The 19,286-nt window shown below is 38.4% G+C and overlaps 1 protein-coding gene and 1 pseudogene across 4 annotated transcripts in view; one reads left to right on the forward strand and one right to left on the reverse strand.

Annotated features, from left to right (window-relative positions):
* DST (dystonin) overlaps positions 1 to 19,286 on the forward strand; it is a 442,077-nt gene that overhangs the window by 552 nt on the left and 422,239 nt on the right. For all 4 annotated transcript variants that reach the window (XM_037056335.1, XM_037056336.1, XM_037056337.1 and 1 more), the window contains exon 2: positions 198 to 232. In XM_037056335.1, coding sequence (XP_036912230.1) covers positions 198 to 232 — 35 coding nt within the window. The remainder of the gene's footprint in view (positions 1 to 197; positions 233 to 19,286) is intronic.
* The window catches only part of LOC118993803 (nucleophosmin-like), a 32,227-nt pseudogene continuing 29,467 nt past the window's right edge, over positions 16,527 to 19,286 (reverse strand).

The following is a 19,286-nucleotide window of genomic DNA, read 5'->3' on the forward strand; positions in this document are numbered from 1 at the left end:
TAAAACTTCTCGTGTTGAAATCATCTAGAGACCGATGGCCTAGTAACCTCCCCGCCTTACAGGATGTCCCCACTGAATTCGAGGCGTCTGGAATATGCCTTCCTGATCCCTCACCCCACAGGTAAGGTATCAGTTATTCGGCAGGTAAAGAACAGGGAGTTAAATGAAGTCTCGTTTTTTCTCTTTTTTCTCCCCAGATGCTGTTATGAGATCTCACCACTTTCGTTCTGAGGTAATTTATTTAGCGCGCACGCTCAAGGTCAGAAGAAGTTCTCTTTTCTGAGTACCAATATTAATCATATTGTTGAGAAACCAGTAGGGCATTGCATGGCGAGCATGCTGCCCCCAACCGAACTAGTGCCCAGGGAACAGTTGTAGCAAATTTCTTGTGTAGTGGAGCCGCTGTAAAAGAGGGGGAAAGACAGCCTCTAAATGCACTGCAGACCTTAGAAAACTTAGCCTGGGGGTAGATCTCAGTTTCGTTTAAATCTGTAATTTGCCTGTGGAAGCTTTCTGGGTGCTGTCAGCTGGGGCTGGTCACTTGGATTATCCAACAGCAGAGCTTTTAGGAAGTTAGTACAGAGCAGTTTGACCCACATGCATTTCATTTTAGACGTTCACATTTACTTTACTGGTCACTGATAAAGCTCTCCACATTTTATTGGGCTCAACTGATGACTTTTGCAAAGTGATGGTGGTACTGCTTGAGCTTTATCTGATTGTATACACAAGCCTCTACTCTCAAAGTGTGGACCATCCCTCCAACGAACAGGTGGGACTGCAGAAGCACCAGCTCCACTGAAGAGAGAACAAAGTAAAGCAAAAACATAAGCTCTCCCAGACCCAGCATTTCTTTATATGAGTTTCCGGGACAATCCCACTTAGATATTTTTCCATGTTTTAAAGAGAGTTTCACACAGCCAGGCTTGGAAATTACTGGTACCAATGCTTATTGTGGTTTACTCATGTTAGCAGACTTCATAGTTAGACACCCTCCATTTACTTGCCCTTGATCTGAGAAGTTATTTTACATTTCATTTCACTAGTTAATCAGATATTTTATTGGACTCAGTTGCTTGAAAGCTTTAACTGCATTATTATAACAGTCTTCTAATGTTGCACAATGAATGTTGCCCTGGAGAGTGAGAACTCTGTGCACAATTTAGGATACTTAAGAGAATAAATTAGCCAGTCAGATAACTGGTCCATCCCTGGCTTTACTCCAACCAGCTGTGTGGTGCTGGGAAACTCTCTACTCAGCACCTCGGCTTTCTCATCTGTAAAACAGGGCTAATAGTACTGACAGGGTTGTAAGGGGGAATTGATTTCAGGTGGACAAGTAATTATGTTAAAAAACCCACTTAGTTCATAGTAGGCATTCAGTACTGAAGAGATATTATTACATTTTGTACAATTGAATTAAAAATGTAAAAATAAAAATTTACAGATTTTAAAGTCTATATTAAATGAATTTGAATTTATGGGAAACAACACACACCAACGTCTATCATGAAGCTACACTTTTTTGAATATCTAATTTATTTACTAGATTAACCTACATAGATATGACAAAAATAATGACCAGGGTGCAAACATCAAAATTTAGGATGTCGATTTTAAAAAGAGATTACCGCTTCAGTACACGTACATGGTAGAACTAGAATAATCTGTTATGGATTATTTTATTTGCCATCAGGTGTTTCCATTAAAGCACAAACAGAAAAAAATGAGATAGAACTATGTCTTGTTTACTTATCTTTCCGTTAAGTGCTTGTCGGGAGCTTGCATCTGGGTAGCAACGGTGGGAGCAGTTGTTCAATACCTTGATTCATTTCACAAGAATGCTGGTTCTGTCTGACATCCTGTTTCGCTTCCTATTTGCCTCATCTGCTAGACTGTGAGCTCCTTGAGGGCATGGACCATATCTCTTATTTAAGGGTGTATCCCCACTGCCTGGGATAGTGGGTTCTTAATAAATACTGAATGAATGAAAAAAATTCTTCAGTGGGTGCCAGTTCCCATAACTGGGCAAATAAAACTCAGTTTGGGTGGAAAAGAAAAATGCACATTCTCAGGATGTTGCTCAGAATTCCACATTGGCTGAATCTCTACTCTAATCTTTCTAGCCTTTTAATAGTTGCCCTGGAGTTTGTATTAAAAATGTAAGTCACTGATTATAACAAAATGGATTTGGCCAAACTGTTTATCTCAGAAAATCAAATGCAAAATTAGCTTAATTTGTTGATGGGCTACCTGTGTTCCTTTGTGTACCAAGTTCCTTCAATAAACAACTGAAAGCATGTTATTTTATAAGTGAAAATCCTGAGACTGTGTTGCATGAGAATGTCATATTTCATCACTGTTTTATATTGACCACAAATAAAACATTTTCTCTTAAGGGTGATATAGGGAATGTTTTCTTCTTCCCCCTTTCTTCCAAAATTTCATTTCCTGTAGTATTTTCTCCTCAAGAAATTTTTTGTATTCCAGTATATTAAAAACTTAGAATTTGAGTGGCATAGTGGATATTCTTGTTTTTTAGCAGTAGCTGCTACAGACCATCAACGGAATGGTTTTCATTTTCTGACATGTCCTAATCATATTGAATTAAGAAGTCAGTGCCTTGTTGTTCCTCATTCCAGTCTTAGTAAGTAGGTAATTCATGCTCTGCATTTCCATCGTGGTCAAGTAAGAAAAATAAGTTTAGGATCTGCTGACTTACTTTGAAATCTGGAAGAGCTTGGGGAAGCCCTTTAACACGTGGAAGAAGTTCAGTTAGCACTTTGCTGCTTTACTTGGGAGAGGATGTCGCTTCTGCTACCCACATGCCCAGCAAGGATTCCAGCTGGGCAGGGAATTTTAGGATGTTCCTTCCCAGATAGAGAAATGCTTCTTCAGGGAGGAAAACCATGGCATTGGACCCAGTTTGCTTTGGGGAAGTTCTGCAGCAGGGCGGGAGGCCACATCTCTCATTCGAGGAGCTCCAGCTTTTTTCTCTTCCCTGAGGATCTGAGAAATCCATTTCCCCAACTTCGATTCTTCCTCCTGAAGCTAGAAATAAATAGTGAAGATGTTGATAAGATGTTTGAGAGCCCTAACCACCACCGAGTCTCCGAATTTTCACTTACTTGCAAACTTGTCTTTACTAGTTTTTTATTAATCCTCTAAATTTTAGTAATTAAGATATGAGAATGTGAAATTATTCATCCATCCAGCAAGGGCCAACAGTATAACCCCAATTCACTGACACATAAAAAAGACAATTAGATGAATAGAAACAAGTGTTTTGTATATGCAGATAAAGAACACGTACAGTTAATTAATTAATTAATTAATTCTAAATTGCTAATGAAGAGAAGTGATTTCACATTTGATGTAGGACACCGTCTAGAAACCAAATGCTCATTCTGTGTCTAATTCTGTGTACTTCTCCTGAAGATTTATAATGTTTTATGCTATGACTTTATACAATGATTAACTGTTACCCAAGATTCCTGTGGTGAAAATCGGGCAGCGACAATCTTGGTTTTCAGAAAATTTCAGAAAGTGATACGGGTAATTGAGGTACCATTAGGTTACAAGAAGGAGCCTTGGGAGTACTTCAGTGGACTGAAGACAATTACAATGCCCTTTGAGAATACCCAGAGTGAACAGTGGTAAATGATCCCCATTCATCAGCTCAGTGGAATAAGGGAAGCCTTGTTTGATCAAAGGAGAGGAAAGAGTGTGTTTTATGTCCATCAGGATTTGAGTAAATATCCGCACTTCCCATTTCAGGTGAAGGAACGGAAAGAGTTAAATTAAGCAATTCTTGAATAGTCACATAGCAAGATGAGGACTGAGTAAGACAAGCAGGCGCTGCTACATTTTGTCTGCCCCGTGGTGTTGAACTGTGTCACTTACAGCTGAGGAAATAATAATATGCCTGAAATTCTCAAGGAAAGAGAGGAGCTAAGCTGGGTGAATTTTTAGTGGACATTTCTTAAAAACTAAATAAGCAAGTCCTTTAGGGTTTTCCAGTGATTATTCAAGTTATCCCAAGTGAAAGGATGGGCCACACAAACCCTCATGGCCTCATTATATTCCCAGAGTGACCCTGTACCAAACCATTGAAGGTGTTCAGTAAAATAACCACATTTCACAGCTTCTCACTAAATTTACACCTTTCTTCAGAATCACCCAACTTGGTGGATTAGAAAAAATGACAGTTTATTATTTAGTTATCTTTTGCAATTTGTTTATCTTTACAAATAAATTCTTTGTCTAGAGTTAAATTCCAGGTCTAAATTAATTTTTACTAATTAAGTTAGCCTTAATTTGAACTCTGCCCATGATGTAGTATTCATTTAGCGTCACACAATTATATAAAAAAAACCCCAAACACTTTTTTTTATTGTGTTAGATACAATAACAAAGGTTTGATGTTAGATACAGGGCTAACAAAGGGTTTGAGTTATAGACCCTGCCCTTGACAATTAGTTCTAGGTCACTCCCAATATCAGTGCTGAAATTTTATAGTTACTGGTTTCTTCTGTTACAGTAACTGAACTGCTGTGCTGTTTCCAGCTATGAGTCACAAATGTGATGAGAGCATCAGAGGCTGAGGTACAGCCAGCACATTGTAGAAAACTCATCTTATTAGCAGAGGCTTATTACAACAGAGTCCCCATGACTATAGTTTACCCTTCAGCAACACGGTGACAAAACAAAATGCTAAAAGGAAAAAAAAAATAGGGGAAAACTTTTTTTCCATGCAGTCAAACTAATTAAACACAAGCTCAATGAAGTTGAAAAAAAGCTTTTCCAGAGAAGTTTGACTCTTTGTCTAACCTTAAGGTTCAAGAATGACTCTGAGATTTGGATTATAAAAATATAACCAGGCTAACAATGACAAGCATTGGTCTAATGAAAGGAATACAGGAGTAAAGTTCAAAGATCTTGATTTTGAGTTCCAACTCTGCTATTAAGTAACTCTGCGGTCTTGGTCAAGTCTCTCAGTGTCTCCACGACTTAGCTTGCTGTTCTTACTGGTAACAGGAAGATGGTCTCTGAAGCAGCTTCCGGAAGTAGCAGGCCATGTTTCTGGTGTGTGTAAAAGCATCATGCTAAAAAGGCATTATGTAAAACACGATTCCTGCCTTCGAGCAGCTTAAGGCAGGCAAAGATAAAAATGTGATTAGGAATGGTTGGAATAGTTCTGATGAAATGATTGCTCCTAACTGGGGTGTCGGAGAAGGACTCCAAGCGGAGGTGATGTTTATGCTGACGCATGGGGTTGAGTAATACATAGCTAGACAAGGAGAGAATGAGAGCAGGCCCCCACCCCAGTCCAGCAGAACGGTGTGAAAATAGGCAAAGATTTAGGAAGGCACACCTGTTTTCAGAGCTCAGAATGTACCAGTGTGATTAGAATGATGGGTTCTTGATACTGTGTCGAATATAGAGCTGGAAATGTAAGTAGGTTCCAATGACAATAAAATATTCTTGTATAGTATTTGACAGTTGACAAAAGCCTTTGATGTAACATTATTTTATTTGAACACCTTAGGAGGCTACCTTCCAGGAGCCCTTTCAAAAGAAACAAAAATTGTCATTTTTTTTTTCCTGGCAGTATAGCGAAATGGCCTCATCACTTTTTTTTCACTCTGGAGGAAGACGAGGAGTCATGGCTTCTGCTGTAGAGGGCCTGGGAAATGACTCTGAAGCCCCACTTTTGCAGGGCACCATGCTTTCGGGTCCAGTGCACAGGCATCGCTGGGTTATAGTTTCACTGCAGACACCACATGTGAAGGGATTTTGACACCCTGCTCATGTGTTCAGTGTTCACGACAAATCCCCATGCAAAGTATAATAAATGTGCAGGTAGTTCATTATGTACAAGACCATTTTTATCTGCTCTGAAATACATTATGTTTTTATAAAGTATTTGAAATGCGTGTGTCTATATTTAAACTTCTTCCTTGAAAATTCCTTCCTTTTGTACCCCCCTCAGATCCTCAGGTCTACTTCTTCTCCCTCAGCCTCTGACCTTTGTCTCTTAACTCACGGAGAACGTGAGTACCATCAAGTAATAGCACCTTAAACTTCTTGCCCCTAAAAATTAAGTGAACATCTTAAACTTCCCTCCCAGTCCAATGGAAAATTCATCTGTTTTCCATGCTGATATTTTATGCTTATGTTGTGAATTCCTTTTTTAAAAAATCTTTTGGGGGATGTTGGTCCATTATTCCTTACCTCCTCTTTATACCATCAGCTCTTCTCTTGGCAAGAGAAGTTTCCTGAAATAGGCTCTTTATTTTTCACCTCCTATTCCTCACCTTTCATTCATTCTTCAACATGGTATAATGTAGCTTGCACTACAGCTAGTATTTAAAGTCACTTAAGCTCCTAGTGATTTCTAAATTGCTAAATCAAATATAGGATGGGGCAAAAGTGGGTTTATAGTTGTTCATATGGAAAATAATACAATAATTAATAAATAATAATACAAGTATAAACTCTGTTTTGCATATTCACGGTAAACCTACTTTTGCCATACCCCATATTTCAGTCTTTACCATAATTGACCTATCTTATATTTGACACCATTGGATAGAATTTGCTTCTGGAAATGCTTTCTTTAAGGTTTTTGGGTAATGCTTTTTAAAATCTTTTTTCTTTTATAATTAATAGATGTTAACATTTATTAAACATTTTCTTTTTTTAAGTATATTTTATTGGTCATGCTATTGCAGTTGTCCCAATTTTTTTCTCCCCTTTACCCCCCTCCTCCCTGCACCGCCCACCTCACCCTCCAGCATCCCTCCCCCCACAGTTCATGTCCATGGGCTGCACTTTCTTTATTCCACCCTGCGCCTTTTTCCTTTCTTGGCCATCGCTCCCTCTATTCCTGCACTGGGCCTTCCATTTATATGTTGATATTCCATTCCCAGGGCACTGCCTTGGGTTTAATTTTTTAAAACAGCTTTATTAAGATAAAATTCACACACTGTACAGTTCATCCATTTAAAATATACAATTCAGTAGTTTTTCATATATTCCCAGGGTTGTGCCACCATCACACAATTTAATCTTAGAACATTTTCATTACCCACCAGAAGAAACCCCGTATCCGTCACTCCCCACTTCCCTCCCACCTTTACCCACCAACCCTAAGAAACTACTAATGTATTTTTTCTCTTAATAGAGTTGGTTGTTGGGTTTCACTTTTGCTCACCCTTTTGAAACTTTACTCGTGCAATTGCATCATGCTCGCTGTTTTAGGTTACCTCCATACAGTGATTACTCTGTATCCCAAATTCAGACTTCGTCTTGACCTTCAGATACAGAGAGTCAATTGCTTTCCCTTCATTTTCACATGACATCGCACGGGGGCCTCAGACTAAATGCTGAGCTCATCAGTCTCTCACCACATCTGCCTCCGTTTTGGAGAATAGTACTACCCCTTCTACCCTCTACAATTGCTCAAACTAGAAATCTGAAAATATGGCAGAGAACTTTCTTATCCACCCTTCCCTGTTTGTCTTTAAACTATGCAATGTCTCTGGGATCTGCCTTCCTTATTATCCCCACTGTGGTTATCTTGGCTCAAGGTCTAATAAAACGCCAGACAAATCTCCCTGCTTCCCCATCCTCAATCCATACACACTAATTTTACAAGGATCATTATGAAATATCAATTAATTGTTAAACTTTTATCACTCCTGGAGACATTCAGATTCAACTAACCTCAACATAAAATGGGTGATTAATAAATGGGGATTTACAATCTCTTGCAGCAAGAAGTCTAGAGATGTTGCTGGCCTTGCGTGAGCCACTCTGTGTGCCATTGCTAGTTTGTTTGGGACAATCCTGGCCTCTCCCTCAGGGTTTCAGGGTGGCCAGCACGGCTCCAGACATCATGCCCAAGTTCAACCACAGGAAGAGGAGAAGGAGCAAGCAAGCCAAGGAAAGGTATTCATCAGAAAACCAAAACCTTTGCTAGAAGCCTTCCCAGATAGATTTCTTCTTACCCTTGACTGGTCAGGACGGTGTAGCAAGGCCATCTCTCATACTGAATGAAGCCTGGGATATGAGCTTTATTTTTCTAAGCATCTGCAGTAGAGGTAGGCAAGAAAGAAGGAGTTGGGTAAACCATATTCCTCTCCTGCTTAAAATCCCTTAGTGATTTTCTACTTCCTTCGAGATAGTGCAGGTCAGCCTTCTTAATACATCAGAGGGATGGATCCCTGTACCGATGTCCTTGTGATAGTTCTAGCGTAGCCATTTGTCCACACCTGTAATTCTCCACGCAGACCATGACCTTTAGGGTTATTGTTTTTGTCACGGTATTTCCAACCAAGGAAGCCTCTCTTTTCCCCTCCTCTCTTTGCCCCCCTCCCATAACAACAACCAAAACCCCCACAAATACTTGGGCACAAAAGACTAACCCTGCTCTTCGTCTAAAACCCAGTTCATAGGTCATCTCCAGGAAACTTTCTTAGTTCACTCCTCATAATCATAACTGAGGTTTTTGTTTGTCTTTCCTACAGGATTGTCTCTTGAACATAGTAAAAATCTCTAGTTTTCAGCTCACTGTCTGGCACAGACTGAAGCTTGGTAAATGTTCCCTGAATGAATATTTGACGTTTTCTAAAAGTCAATTTAATTCTCAATTCTCATGGATTCTGTCACTTTCTAGCTATTCCCACATCCCTCTTTTACTTAAAGGGAAAGAGACAGATGCTTTTTGGTTTTGGTTTCAGATACACAATTATGCCTTATTTAACATCCTGTGTTTACTTCCAAAATATGTAGATTCGGACACTTTTAAAAATGAGTTGAAAATAGTCCCTGACATTTTAATTCATTATTGAATAGATTTTTATACTTTGATGTGAAAGTTTTGAACAAAAATTTTAATATTTAATGTTTTCATTTTAGTATAATCTGAAAATCAATGTAAGTGTAGTACAAATGATCTTATAACCAATTTACCTTATCACCAATATTATCACCCAACTCCAGTGCCTGAATTTATGTTTTTTTAACAGTCACATTGGTATCAAGTGGCATTGATTTAACTGACATGATCTTACAAGAAAAGATCAGGGGTAATTTTAGTGTGTAGTCTATGTGTTCTTGCCTGGTGAGGGTCAAATGGTGTGCTTTGGTAATCTTTGTTCAGTTAGAGAAATGCAGTGGTAAATTTGGATACAAAGCATCAAAATGCCAAATATCAAGGCAAATAGAAAATACTATTTTATTTCTCTTAATTAAAAAGTACATGTAATTGAGAAAAATTTTAACCCTCAACCAAAGATGTGCTTTTTTGTTGATTTGAGAGGGAGGGAGAGAGAGACATCTCTGTGGGAGAGAAACAACGAGGGGTTGCCTCCAACTACAGACCCACCCACGACCCAGGTATGTGCCCTGACTGGGATCTAACCGGCAACTTTTCAGTGCATGGGATGGTGCGCCAACAGAGTGACCCAGTCAAAGCAAAAATACATATATTTTCTATTTTATTTTATTTTCAACTATGTATATATTTTAATATATATTTTATTTTTAGAGAGAGGGGAAGGGAAGGAGAAAAAGAAGAAGAGAAACATTGATGTGCAAGAGAAACATCAATCGGTTGCCTCTCTCACACCCCCCAACAGGGGACCTGGCCCACAACCCAACCCAGACCTGTGCCCTGACTAGGAATTGAGCCAGTGACTTCTCAGTTTGCAGGGTGATGCCCAATCCACTGAGCCACACCAGTTGGGGCAAAAAAAAAATACATGTAATTTTTAAAGCATAAATTATAACATTGTCTTTTGGGGTTTATAATATACACATTCTATGTATTTCATAAAACAACTATAGTGTATAGAAATATGTAGGGGAATAAGTGAACTCCTTATATAATTGCAAGGATACATATTTAGCATGTATATTTTAAGTCCATGAACAACCAATACAAAATGGATAATAGATAAACCCAAACTAAATACTAAAAAATATCCAAATGATCCAAAGAAGGAAGGATAAAGGAAACAAGGGAACAAAGTACAGAGGGATGGGTTGAAAATAAGATGCGCCTTAAGTGGGAATGGAATCAGGGACCTTTTGGTTTGTGGGATGGTGCCCAACCCACTGAGCCATGCCAGTCAGGGCAAAGACTATGATTTTTACCTCAGTGTGCATGTCACCTTGCTCATGTCCAGTCATTTTCTTTTTTTTAAATTTAATTTATTTATTTTAGACAGAGGGGAAGGGAGGGAGAAAGAGAGAGAGAAACATTAATGTGTGGTTGCCTCTCATGGCATCCCCCACTGGGGACCTGACTTGGCCAGCAACCTCGGCATGTGCCTTGACTGGGAATTGAACCAGCAACCCTTTGGTTCACAGGCTGGTGCTCAATCCACTGAGCCACACCAGCCAGGGCCAGTCATTTTCTTATAGTTAATCATTTTTAGGGAAAGGACACTAGAATTGCTGTTACAACATTACTTTCAAAATCTGAAATGTCAAAATCTTTTAAAGTAAGACTTAGGTATCCTATATTCCAGGAATTTTACATATTATTAAATGAAACTATTATACTCTGTGTAAAATTCTTTTATTTGGCACTCAGAAGTTTCACACGGGGATTTGGTTAATTGTTGACCAAGGTTTTTTAAAAATTATTTTGTCGAATAACTACTAAGTATGTAGACTATTCATACTGCAGAATATTAGTACTGCATAATACATGCATAGATTATAGGTCAACTGAAAGCATTATCCTCTTAAATTCCAGTTTTGTTTTTTATTTTTATTTATATTTGTGCTACATAAAATATTAATACACTAAATATTCCAATTAATAGATAGAGATAATCAGCATGAATAATAGCAAGATCTGACTATATGCTATTTATAAGAGATGCGCTTAAAGAAGCAGTTAGATTGAGAGTAAGTGAATGAAAAACATAAGTGATACAAACAATAAGCATTAGAAGATTGGCATGGCTGCATTCAAATCAGATAAAATAGATAGCAAGGTAAAGAGTATTAATAGAGATTAGAGCGATTTCTATAATGGTAAAAGGTCTAGTTGTCCAGGAAGACATAATCATAAATATGTATGTACCAAATAACAGGGCCTCAAACTTCAAAATTTAAACATTGTCAATTTTTTCCTTTTCTAAAAATTATTTTACTGTGTTCTATTACAGTTGTCTGCATCTACCCCCCACTACTCCCCTTCCCCACCCCAGCCATCCCCACCTCCCTCTCCTGCTCCCACCCCACCTTGGTTTTGTCCATGTGTCCTTTATAGTTGTTCCTGAAAACCTTCCCCCCCTTCCCCCATTATCCCTTCCCACCTCCTCTCTGTTTACTATCAGATTGTTCTTAATTTTAATAAACATTGTCAAAATGAAAAGAAGAAATAGACAATTCTATAATTATAATAAATTATTTTAACATCCTCCCAGCAATTGATAGAGTGAACGTTCACACAGAAAGTCAGTAAAGATATTATTGACCTTCGTAACCCTCAACTGTCCTGACCTAACTGATATTAATAGAACATTATACTTACATGATGCATTCACAAAGCCAGAGTATATTCTGAGTCATTAAATAAATCACAATAAATTTAAATTTAAGAGGATTGAAGTCATACAGAATATATTCTTGGTTATAACAGAATAAAGTTAGGAATCAATAACAATAATATCTCTAGGAAAATCTCAACCATTTGGAAATCAAATAACATGCTTCTAAATAATTCATGCATCAAAAATAGGAGAAATTAGAAACTATTTTGAACTGAATTATGATAAAAACATAATGTTTCAAAATTTTGTGATGTAGGCAAAACAGTCCTTAGAGGAAAACGCATAGCTTTACCTGCTTATATTAGAAAAAAAAGAAAGCTCTAAAATTTAAAAACTTTTAAACTTTAAGAAGCTAATGAATAAAAAAGGCAAAGTAAACACAAAGTAGGTGGAGGGAAATAATAAAGATAAAGCAGATATTGATGAAACAGAGAAAAAAAACATGTAATAGAGAAATTTAACCAAGCCAAAATTGGTTCTTTGAAAAGATCCATAGAATTTGTAAACACGAAGCTAGGCTGATACACACACACACACACACACACACACACACACACACACACACACCCCAGTGTTGGGGCATATGGAAGAGAGGTTATAATTGTAGAATTCACAGATATTAAGAGCATAAGACAGTATTCTGTGCAACTTTATGTCCAAAATTTGACAACTCAGTAGAAATGGACAAATACCTATCCATAGTTCTCTGATTATCCATCCTTTTATCCATCAACCCATGTATATGTCTTCAAGCTGCTGTGATTCCCGAATCCTGAATTCTAAAACAGCTTTGATCACACCTGCCCATCTAATGTGCTCTTAGTGAGTTTCTTCCTGACCTTATCAGGACCTCCAGTCCTAAATTTTCCCTAGGTTTCAGACTGTCGGCACGTTGTGACTTAGTTTCACTTGCCTTTCCAATCAGTATAGGCTCTTAATCAATTGTGCAGAGAAGTTTTCACCTTTATTGTCACTTTGCTCATGCAATTATTTCCACTACCACATTGATTTTGACAATTCCCAGACCAGAGTCTAACTCACTGACTGCATTTCTATTCTTGTGCTTAGGACACTTATTCTTGAAACCCCGTCGTTTGGTTTGTGTGTGATCCAACAGTCATATCTGCTCCTTTTTAGTGTTTCAATTAGCTTCTGCTTTGTAGAGAACCACTTAAACTGTTAACTATTTAGTGTACAGTTTTGGGGATTGGCAGTATGGGCTATGCCCAGATGGACAGTTGTTCTGGTCTGAGTCAGGCTTGACTCATCACAGCTGGGACTCCCTTATGTGTCTTTGGTCAGCTTCTGGCTGACTCACTTTCCCTCTGCTTGGTCTCTTTTCTTCCAGCAAGCTGACCCAGCTTGGTTGCAAAAGTGGCAGGAGTAGAAGTGTGTGAGGCTTCATGAGGTCTAGGCTCTGAATTCTTATAGGACCTCTGCTCACACATTGTTTTGGACAAAGCAAATCTCAGAGAGTGGGGGGAATAGAGTCCTAATGGGAGATGTTGCATAGTATTGTGGTCACTTTAGCAATCTGTCGTAGATAATTGTTTATTTATAACTGACTGTACTGCTGTCTACTGTCCCCAAAACATTCATTTAAAGCTTTAAAATTCCTTTTCCTAGACAGTCTTTTCCAATATCCTGGCTTTTATATATACGAAAATTACTTCCACCTGAAATTTCTAGGTCTAACTTAAATCAAAAACATTTTGAGATAATTTCCAGGTTTACAATATTTTTCATCACCCTAGAGTTATTTCTCATGCCTTTTTGCAGTCATGAGAAGTGTTTCCACTGCTTGCCTCCACAAAACCACTAATCTGCTTTAGTGTCCATAGATTTGCTTTTTCTGGATGTTGCATGTAAGTGAATCATAACATGTAGTCTTTTGCATCTGGCTTCTTTCATGTAGTTTAATGACTTTGAGGTTCATCCATGTTGTACTATGTATCATAGTGTAGCATATATCAGTACGTCGTTTTTACTGCTGGATAGTATTCTACTCAATGAGTATACCTCATATTGTTTATCCTTTCACCAGTTGATGGACTGGAAAATTGGGTTCCCCCCCCAATTTTTAGCTATTATACTATAAAAATACTGCTAGGAATATTTACTTAAAATCTTGTGTGGAGGTATGTTTTCATTTACCTTGGGCAGGCATCCAGAGTAGAATTGCTAGCTTATATTGTACACTTGTGCTTAGTTACATGTTTTATCCTCACTTGAGGACATACTCATTGATTTTTAGAGAGAGGGGAAGGGAAGGAGAAAAGGAGGAAGAGAAACATCTATGTGAGAGGAACATCAATTCGTTGCCTCCTAGATGCACCACACTTAGGTACTGAACCTGCACCCTGTGCCTGGACCTGGAATTGAACCCATGACCTTTCAGTTTGTGGGACAACAACCAACCAACCGAGCCACATCGGACAAGGCTATGTTTAATTTTTAAAGAAATTGTCAAACTTCCAAAGTGGCTGTACAATTGAACATTCTTACCAGCAATGGGTTCCAGTTTTTCACATCCTTGGCAATGCTTGTTATTGTCTATCTCTGTGATTATAGCTATTCTGGTGGGTCTAAAGTGGTATCTGTGGTATTTATATGCTTGTCCCTAATGACTAATGAGTTTGAGCATTTTTTCATGTACTTATTCACAATTCATAGTTCTTCTTTGGTGAAATATATTAATATTTACCCATTTTAATTTTAATTTAATTTTTTTTACTATATCAGAATATTGGGTTAACTTTACATGTATATTTTTGTCTCCTGACCATTTTAATTTGTCTGCCCACCATTACTACTATGTCCTTCCACAATATTTCATATATACTTAAAACCAAGCAAAGGGTGGAGTTCCATCCTTCCTTTAAAAGCTAAATAGGTGGACTTTGGCCAAGATGGAGGTGTAGGTAGATACACTTTGTTTCCTCACACAAGCAAAAGGACAACAACAAATTTAAAAACAAAAATCAACCAGAACTGCCAGAAAATTGAAATGTATGGAAGTCCAACAACCAAGAAATTAAAGAAGAAATATTCACCCAGACTGGTAGGAGGGGTGGACACAGGGAGGTGGGGTAGAGAGGACACACCACAGGGCAGTGGCTGGCAGACTGGACAGTCCTACATTCATGTGCAGAGAAGCTGGGAGGAACAAGTGGGGAGCTAGACAGACTGTACAACCCAGAGTTCCAGTGTGGGAAACTAAAGCCTCAAAACCTCTGGCTGTAAAAAGCTGTGGATACTGTGACATTGGGAGAAATTCCCAGCCTCATGGGAGAGTTCACTGGAGAAACTCATGAGGTCCTAGAACATACACAAACCTACCCACCCAGGAATCAGCACCAGAAGGTCCCAATTTGCTTTCAGGTAGTAGGGGAAGTTACTGAAAGCAGAGTAAGGGCTCAGAAGATGGCATTGTTCTCTCTTGGACCCCTCCCCCACATACTGCATCACAACACTACAATGTAGATTGCACGGTCCTGGTGAATACATAAGGCTCTGCCCCTTACTATGTAACAGATGTGCTGAGACAAAAAAAAAAAAAATATGGCCCAAAGAAAGAACAGATCAAAACTCCAGAGAAAGAACTCAGTGATGAGGAGATAGCCAACCTATCAGATGCAGAGTTCAAAACACTGGTGATCAGGATGCTCACAGAAACAGCTGAGTATGGTCACAAAATGGAGGAAAAAGTGAAGGCTCAGTAAAGTGAAATGAAGGGAAATGTATAGGGAACCAAAAGTAGAGGGGAGGAAACCAGGACTCAAATCAACAATTTGGAGCAGAAGAAAGAAATAAACATTCAACCAGAACAGAATGAATAAACAAGGACTCAAAAAAATGAAGAGAGGCATAGGAACCTCTGGGACAACTTTAAACATTCCAACATCCAAATCATAGGGGTACTAAAAGGAGAGGAGGAAGAGCAAGCAGTGGGAGACTTATTTGAAAAAATAATGTAGGAGAACTTCCCCAATCTGGCAAAGGAAATAGACTTCCTGAAGTCCAGGAAGTTCAGAGAGTCCCAAAGAGTTGGACCCAAGGAGGAACACACCAAGACACATCATAATTAAATTATGCAAGATTAAAAATAAAGAGAGAATATTAAAATCAGCAAAAGAAAAGGAGAGAGTTACCTACAAAGGAGTTCCCATAAGACTTTCGGCTGATTTCTCAAAAGAAACCTTGCAGTCAAGAAGGGGCTGGAAAGAAGTATTTAAAGTCATGAAAGGCAAGGACCTACACCCAAGATTACTCTGTCCAGCAAAGCTATCATTTAGAATGGAAGGGGAGATAAAGTGCTTCTCAGATAAGGTCGACTTAAAGGAGTTCATTATCATCAAGCCCTTATTCTGTGAAATATTATAGGAATTTATCTAAGAAAAAAAGATCAAAGCTATGAACAGTAAAATGATAATAAACTCACAACTATCAGCAAGTGAACCTAAAGAACAAAACAAAACAAAAAAAGCAAACAACTAGAACAGGAACAGAATCAGAAATGGAGATCACACGAAGGGTTATCAGCAGGGAGGAAGGGGAATGGGGGAAAAGGTACAGGGAATAAAAAGCATAACTGGTAGGTACAAAATAGACGGGGAGGTTAAGAATAGTATGGGAAATGGAGAAGCCAAAGAACTTATGTGTATGACCGTGGACATGAACTAAGAGTGTGGGGCATGCTGTTGGAAGGGAGAATACAGGGCAGAGAGGGATAAAGGGAAGAAAAAAATGAGACTATTGTAATAGCATAATCAATAAAATATACTTTAAAAAATTTTTAAAAAGCTACACAAGCATTTTGGACAACAATGGAACCAAGACAGTATTTAACAGACACAGTAGGAAAAGTTCTCTGCAAAATAAAAAGGATGGGCAGATATCCACTGTTACAGAAATGAAAAAAGACAGAAAGTTGAAACAGTTTAAATTATTTTCTTAAAGAGACTTTCTCCACTGCCAGAGATCTTGAAGAGCTTCCAGGCCAGGCATCTGGAGCAATTCTTCCTGTAATTGGTGAACTTTGAGATGATAACCACCTTTTGCTGTATTTGTTTGCATGTTTTAATGTCATCTGCAGAACGAGATGCTTTCTGTGTTTTAAGAGTATTTTCTGTTTTTGAAAGCTTCTGGACCTTTTGATGTTGGTGTTGATGGTTTTGAATCTTTTTTATTCTGGTTTGATTTTTGTGCATTTTTGGCTGGAGTATCTCATATAGATACCCTTCTTTAAGGGAGGTTTTTTTTTTGCTTCCTCATCATCAAAACCATCATCTTCATCATCATCTTCAGCAGCAGCCAGTTTTGTATTTTTCCGTGGAAACTTGCTACCACTTCAAGGACAGATCACTTTCCAGATATACTTAGGACTTTCACCTCCTCTTCATCTTCTGACTGCATTTCCCTCCCATAGCTAAAAGTGCTATCCATTAGTCTGCACAGTCCTTGAACCACACTACCACCCTTAGACCTCAGTACTCGTAGGCTACAGAACTTGTCAAAGCCTGTACTCATTGCATTTTGACAAGAAAAAAGAATGTTTCAGTGCTGGGTGCTTGCTCGGGCCCCCTTTCACTGTTAGCACTTGTATGAGTCACGATGCCACCCCAAACAAGAAAATGCTTCGTTGTTTGGTTCTTGTCAGTTTCGGCACTCATCATGAGTTCCTGAACAAATTAATGATGAGTACTAAGGTGCCACTGTATATGTTATTTCCAAGCCCCCAGGGAAACTGTTTGTTTTACAGGCATTTTCAAAGTTGCCAGTGTTACTGTAATTGAACTGCCTTCATAATTCATTGCCTCTGCTTCAATGATATACAATTCATCCTTTGCACCAGCCCCTAAACTGACCATTCTTAAGGAAAACTGGTGCTAATTTTCATCATTATCCATCTCAAAGTGATGATTTTTGTCAGCCGTTAATTTACCACCAAAAAGATAGCTCTGAGGTCTCAGGGACCTCATGCTCATGTCCATTAAATGGCACACGCTTAGGCGGGAGAGAAGGCAGATGGAGATAAGTGTCTACTGCTCCAGAGAAGAGCTGTGTGGAACACAGTCACAGCAGGGCTGCCCTTTGCCCATTTTTAAATGGGGTACATGTTATTTTTATTGAGTTGTAAGAGTTCTTTATATATTCTGGATACAAGTCCTTTAACAGATAGGTGATTTGCAAAGGTTTTCTTATGCTGTGGTTTGTCTTTTCATTTACTTAATGGTATCTTAAGTGAAAAAGTTTTAAATATTAATTAAGTCAAATTTATCAGTTATTTTCCTTAATGGATTGTAGGGTTTGTTTTTTTTTGGCAGGGGTGTCATATCTAAGAACATTCATTGCCTCACCCAAAGGTCATGAAAATTTTTCTGCTGTTTTTTCCAGAAATTTTACAGTTTTGGTTCTTGTAGTTAGTCTATGATCCATTTTAAGTTTTTCTTTATTCTCTGAGTTTGTGAATGGTTGGTATTATTTTTATTAACTATTTGCTAGGGTTCACCAGTGAAGTGATTTGAAACTGGCGTTTTCTTTGTGGTAATATTTTAAGTTATCAGTTTAAAATTAAAATGTTCCATTTCTTTACTTTTTATATGCCTATTCAGATTTTCTGTGTCTTCTTGAGTCAGTTTGGTAATTTGTGTCTTAGTAGGAATTTGTTCATTTCATCTAAATTATCTAATTTGTTGGGCTAATAGTGTTCCAATTTATTCCTTTTGATTCCCGTATGGTTGGTAGTTCTTACAGATTCTCTTATGTTTGGTTAGAAAACTGCAGTTTTTGTTACCCTGCTCCGTCGCACGCTTCTGTGACCGTTCTTGCATCCAGGGCCAAGTGATAGGAAGAGAGAGAATATGGAGAGATGGGAGTGTGTCCCAGTGTCTTGGAATCAGAGGAAGGTTTCCTTCCAAAGAGTTTTGGCTCCTCTTCCACTGGGACATTTTTAAGAGAACTCAGAGAAGAAGGAAAAAAATGAGGCATTTCTGCATTGTAGCCTTAAGAATTCCCTTTCTCACTTCTCAAGCCAGAAGAAGGGTGCTTTTCCTGGAGCTCTCTCTGTCGGAGCCTCAGTGCCCCACCAGCTTTGGGTTTCAGGCTGCATGGCTGCCTTGTTTTCAGTCTGGAGATAAATATGACAAACTCACCACTGGTTTGGTGGTTCTTCAAATACTGGCCTTTTAAAAAACTTCAAGTCTATTGCTACTATTTACTTTTAGGAACCCTGAAGTGTCTGCTCACTGCATTCTGTTTAGTTGTGGAATTGCATCCAGTGGGAGACATTTTTTTTTTATTTTAAAAATATTTTATTTATTTATTTTAGAGAGAGGGGAAGGGAAGGAGAAAGTGGGAGAGAAACATCAATGTGTGGTTGCCTCTCATACGTCCCCTACTGGGGACCTGCCCTGCAACCTAGGCATGTGCCCTGACTGGGAATCGAACCAGCGATCCTTTGCTTCACAGGCCCGTGCTCAATCCACGGAGCTACACCAGCCAGGGCGACAGTTTATTTTATTTTAAGTAGAACCATAATTTGTTTTGAATTAGTCTACTCCACCCTCTACTTTAAGCCCATTGCTTTTCTCTTTTTACTTATTTACTCTTGGAAAATCTGGTAGCATTTTGCCAGCTAATAAGATGATGCTGTGAGACAGGATTACACAACCCGTGCAATCCTGAAGATTCCATTTATTTGGTTATCACACA

This window comes from Sturnira hondurensis, unplaced genomic scaffold, assembly GCF_014824575.4.
Source record: "Sturnira hondurensis isolate 20B ecotype Veracruz unplaced genomic scaffold, ASM1482457v3 Scaffold0008908, whole genome shotgun sequence".
In the NCBI taxonomy this organism is placed as follows: Eukaryota; Metazoa; Chordata; class Mammalia; order Chiroptera; family Phyllostomidae; genus Sturnira; species Sturnira hondurensis.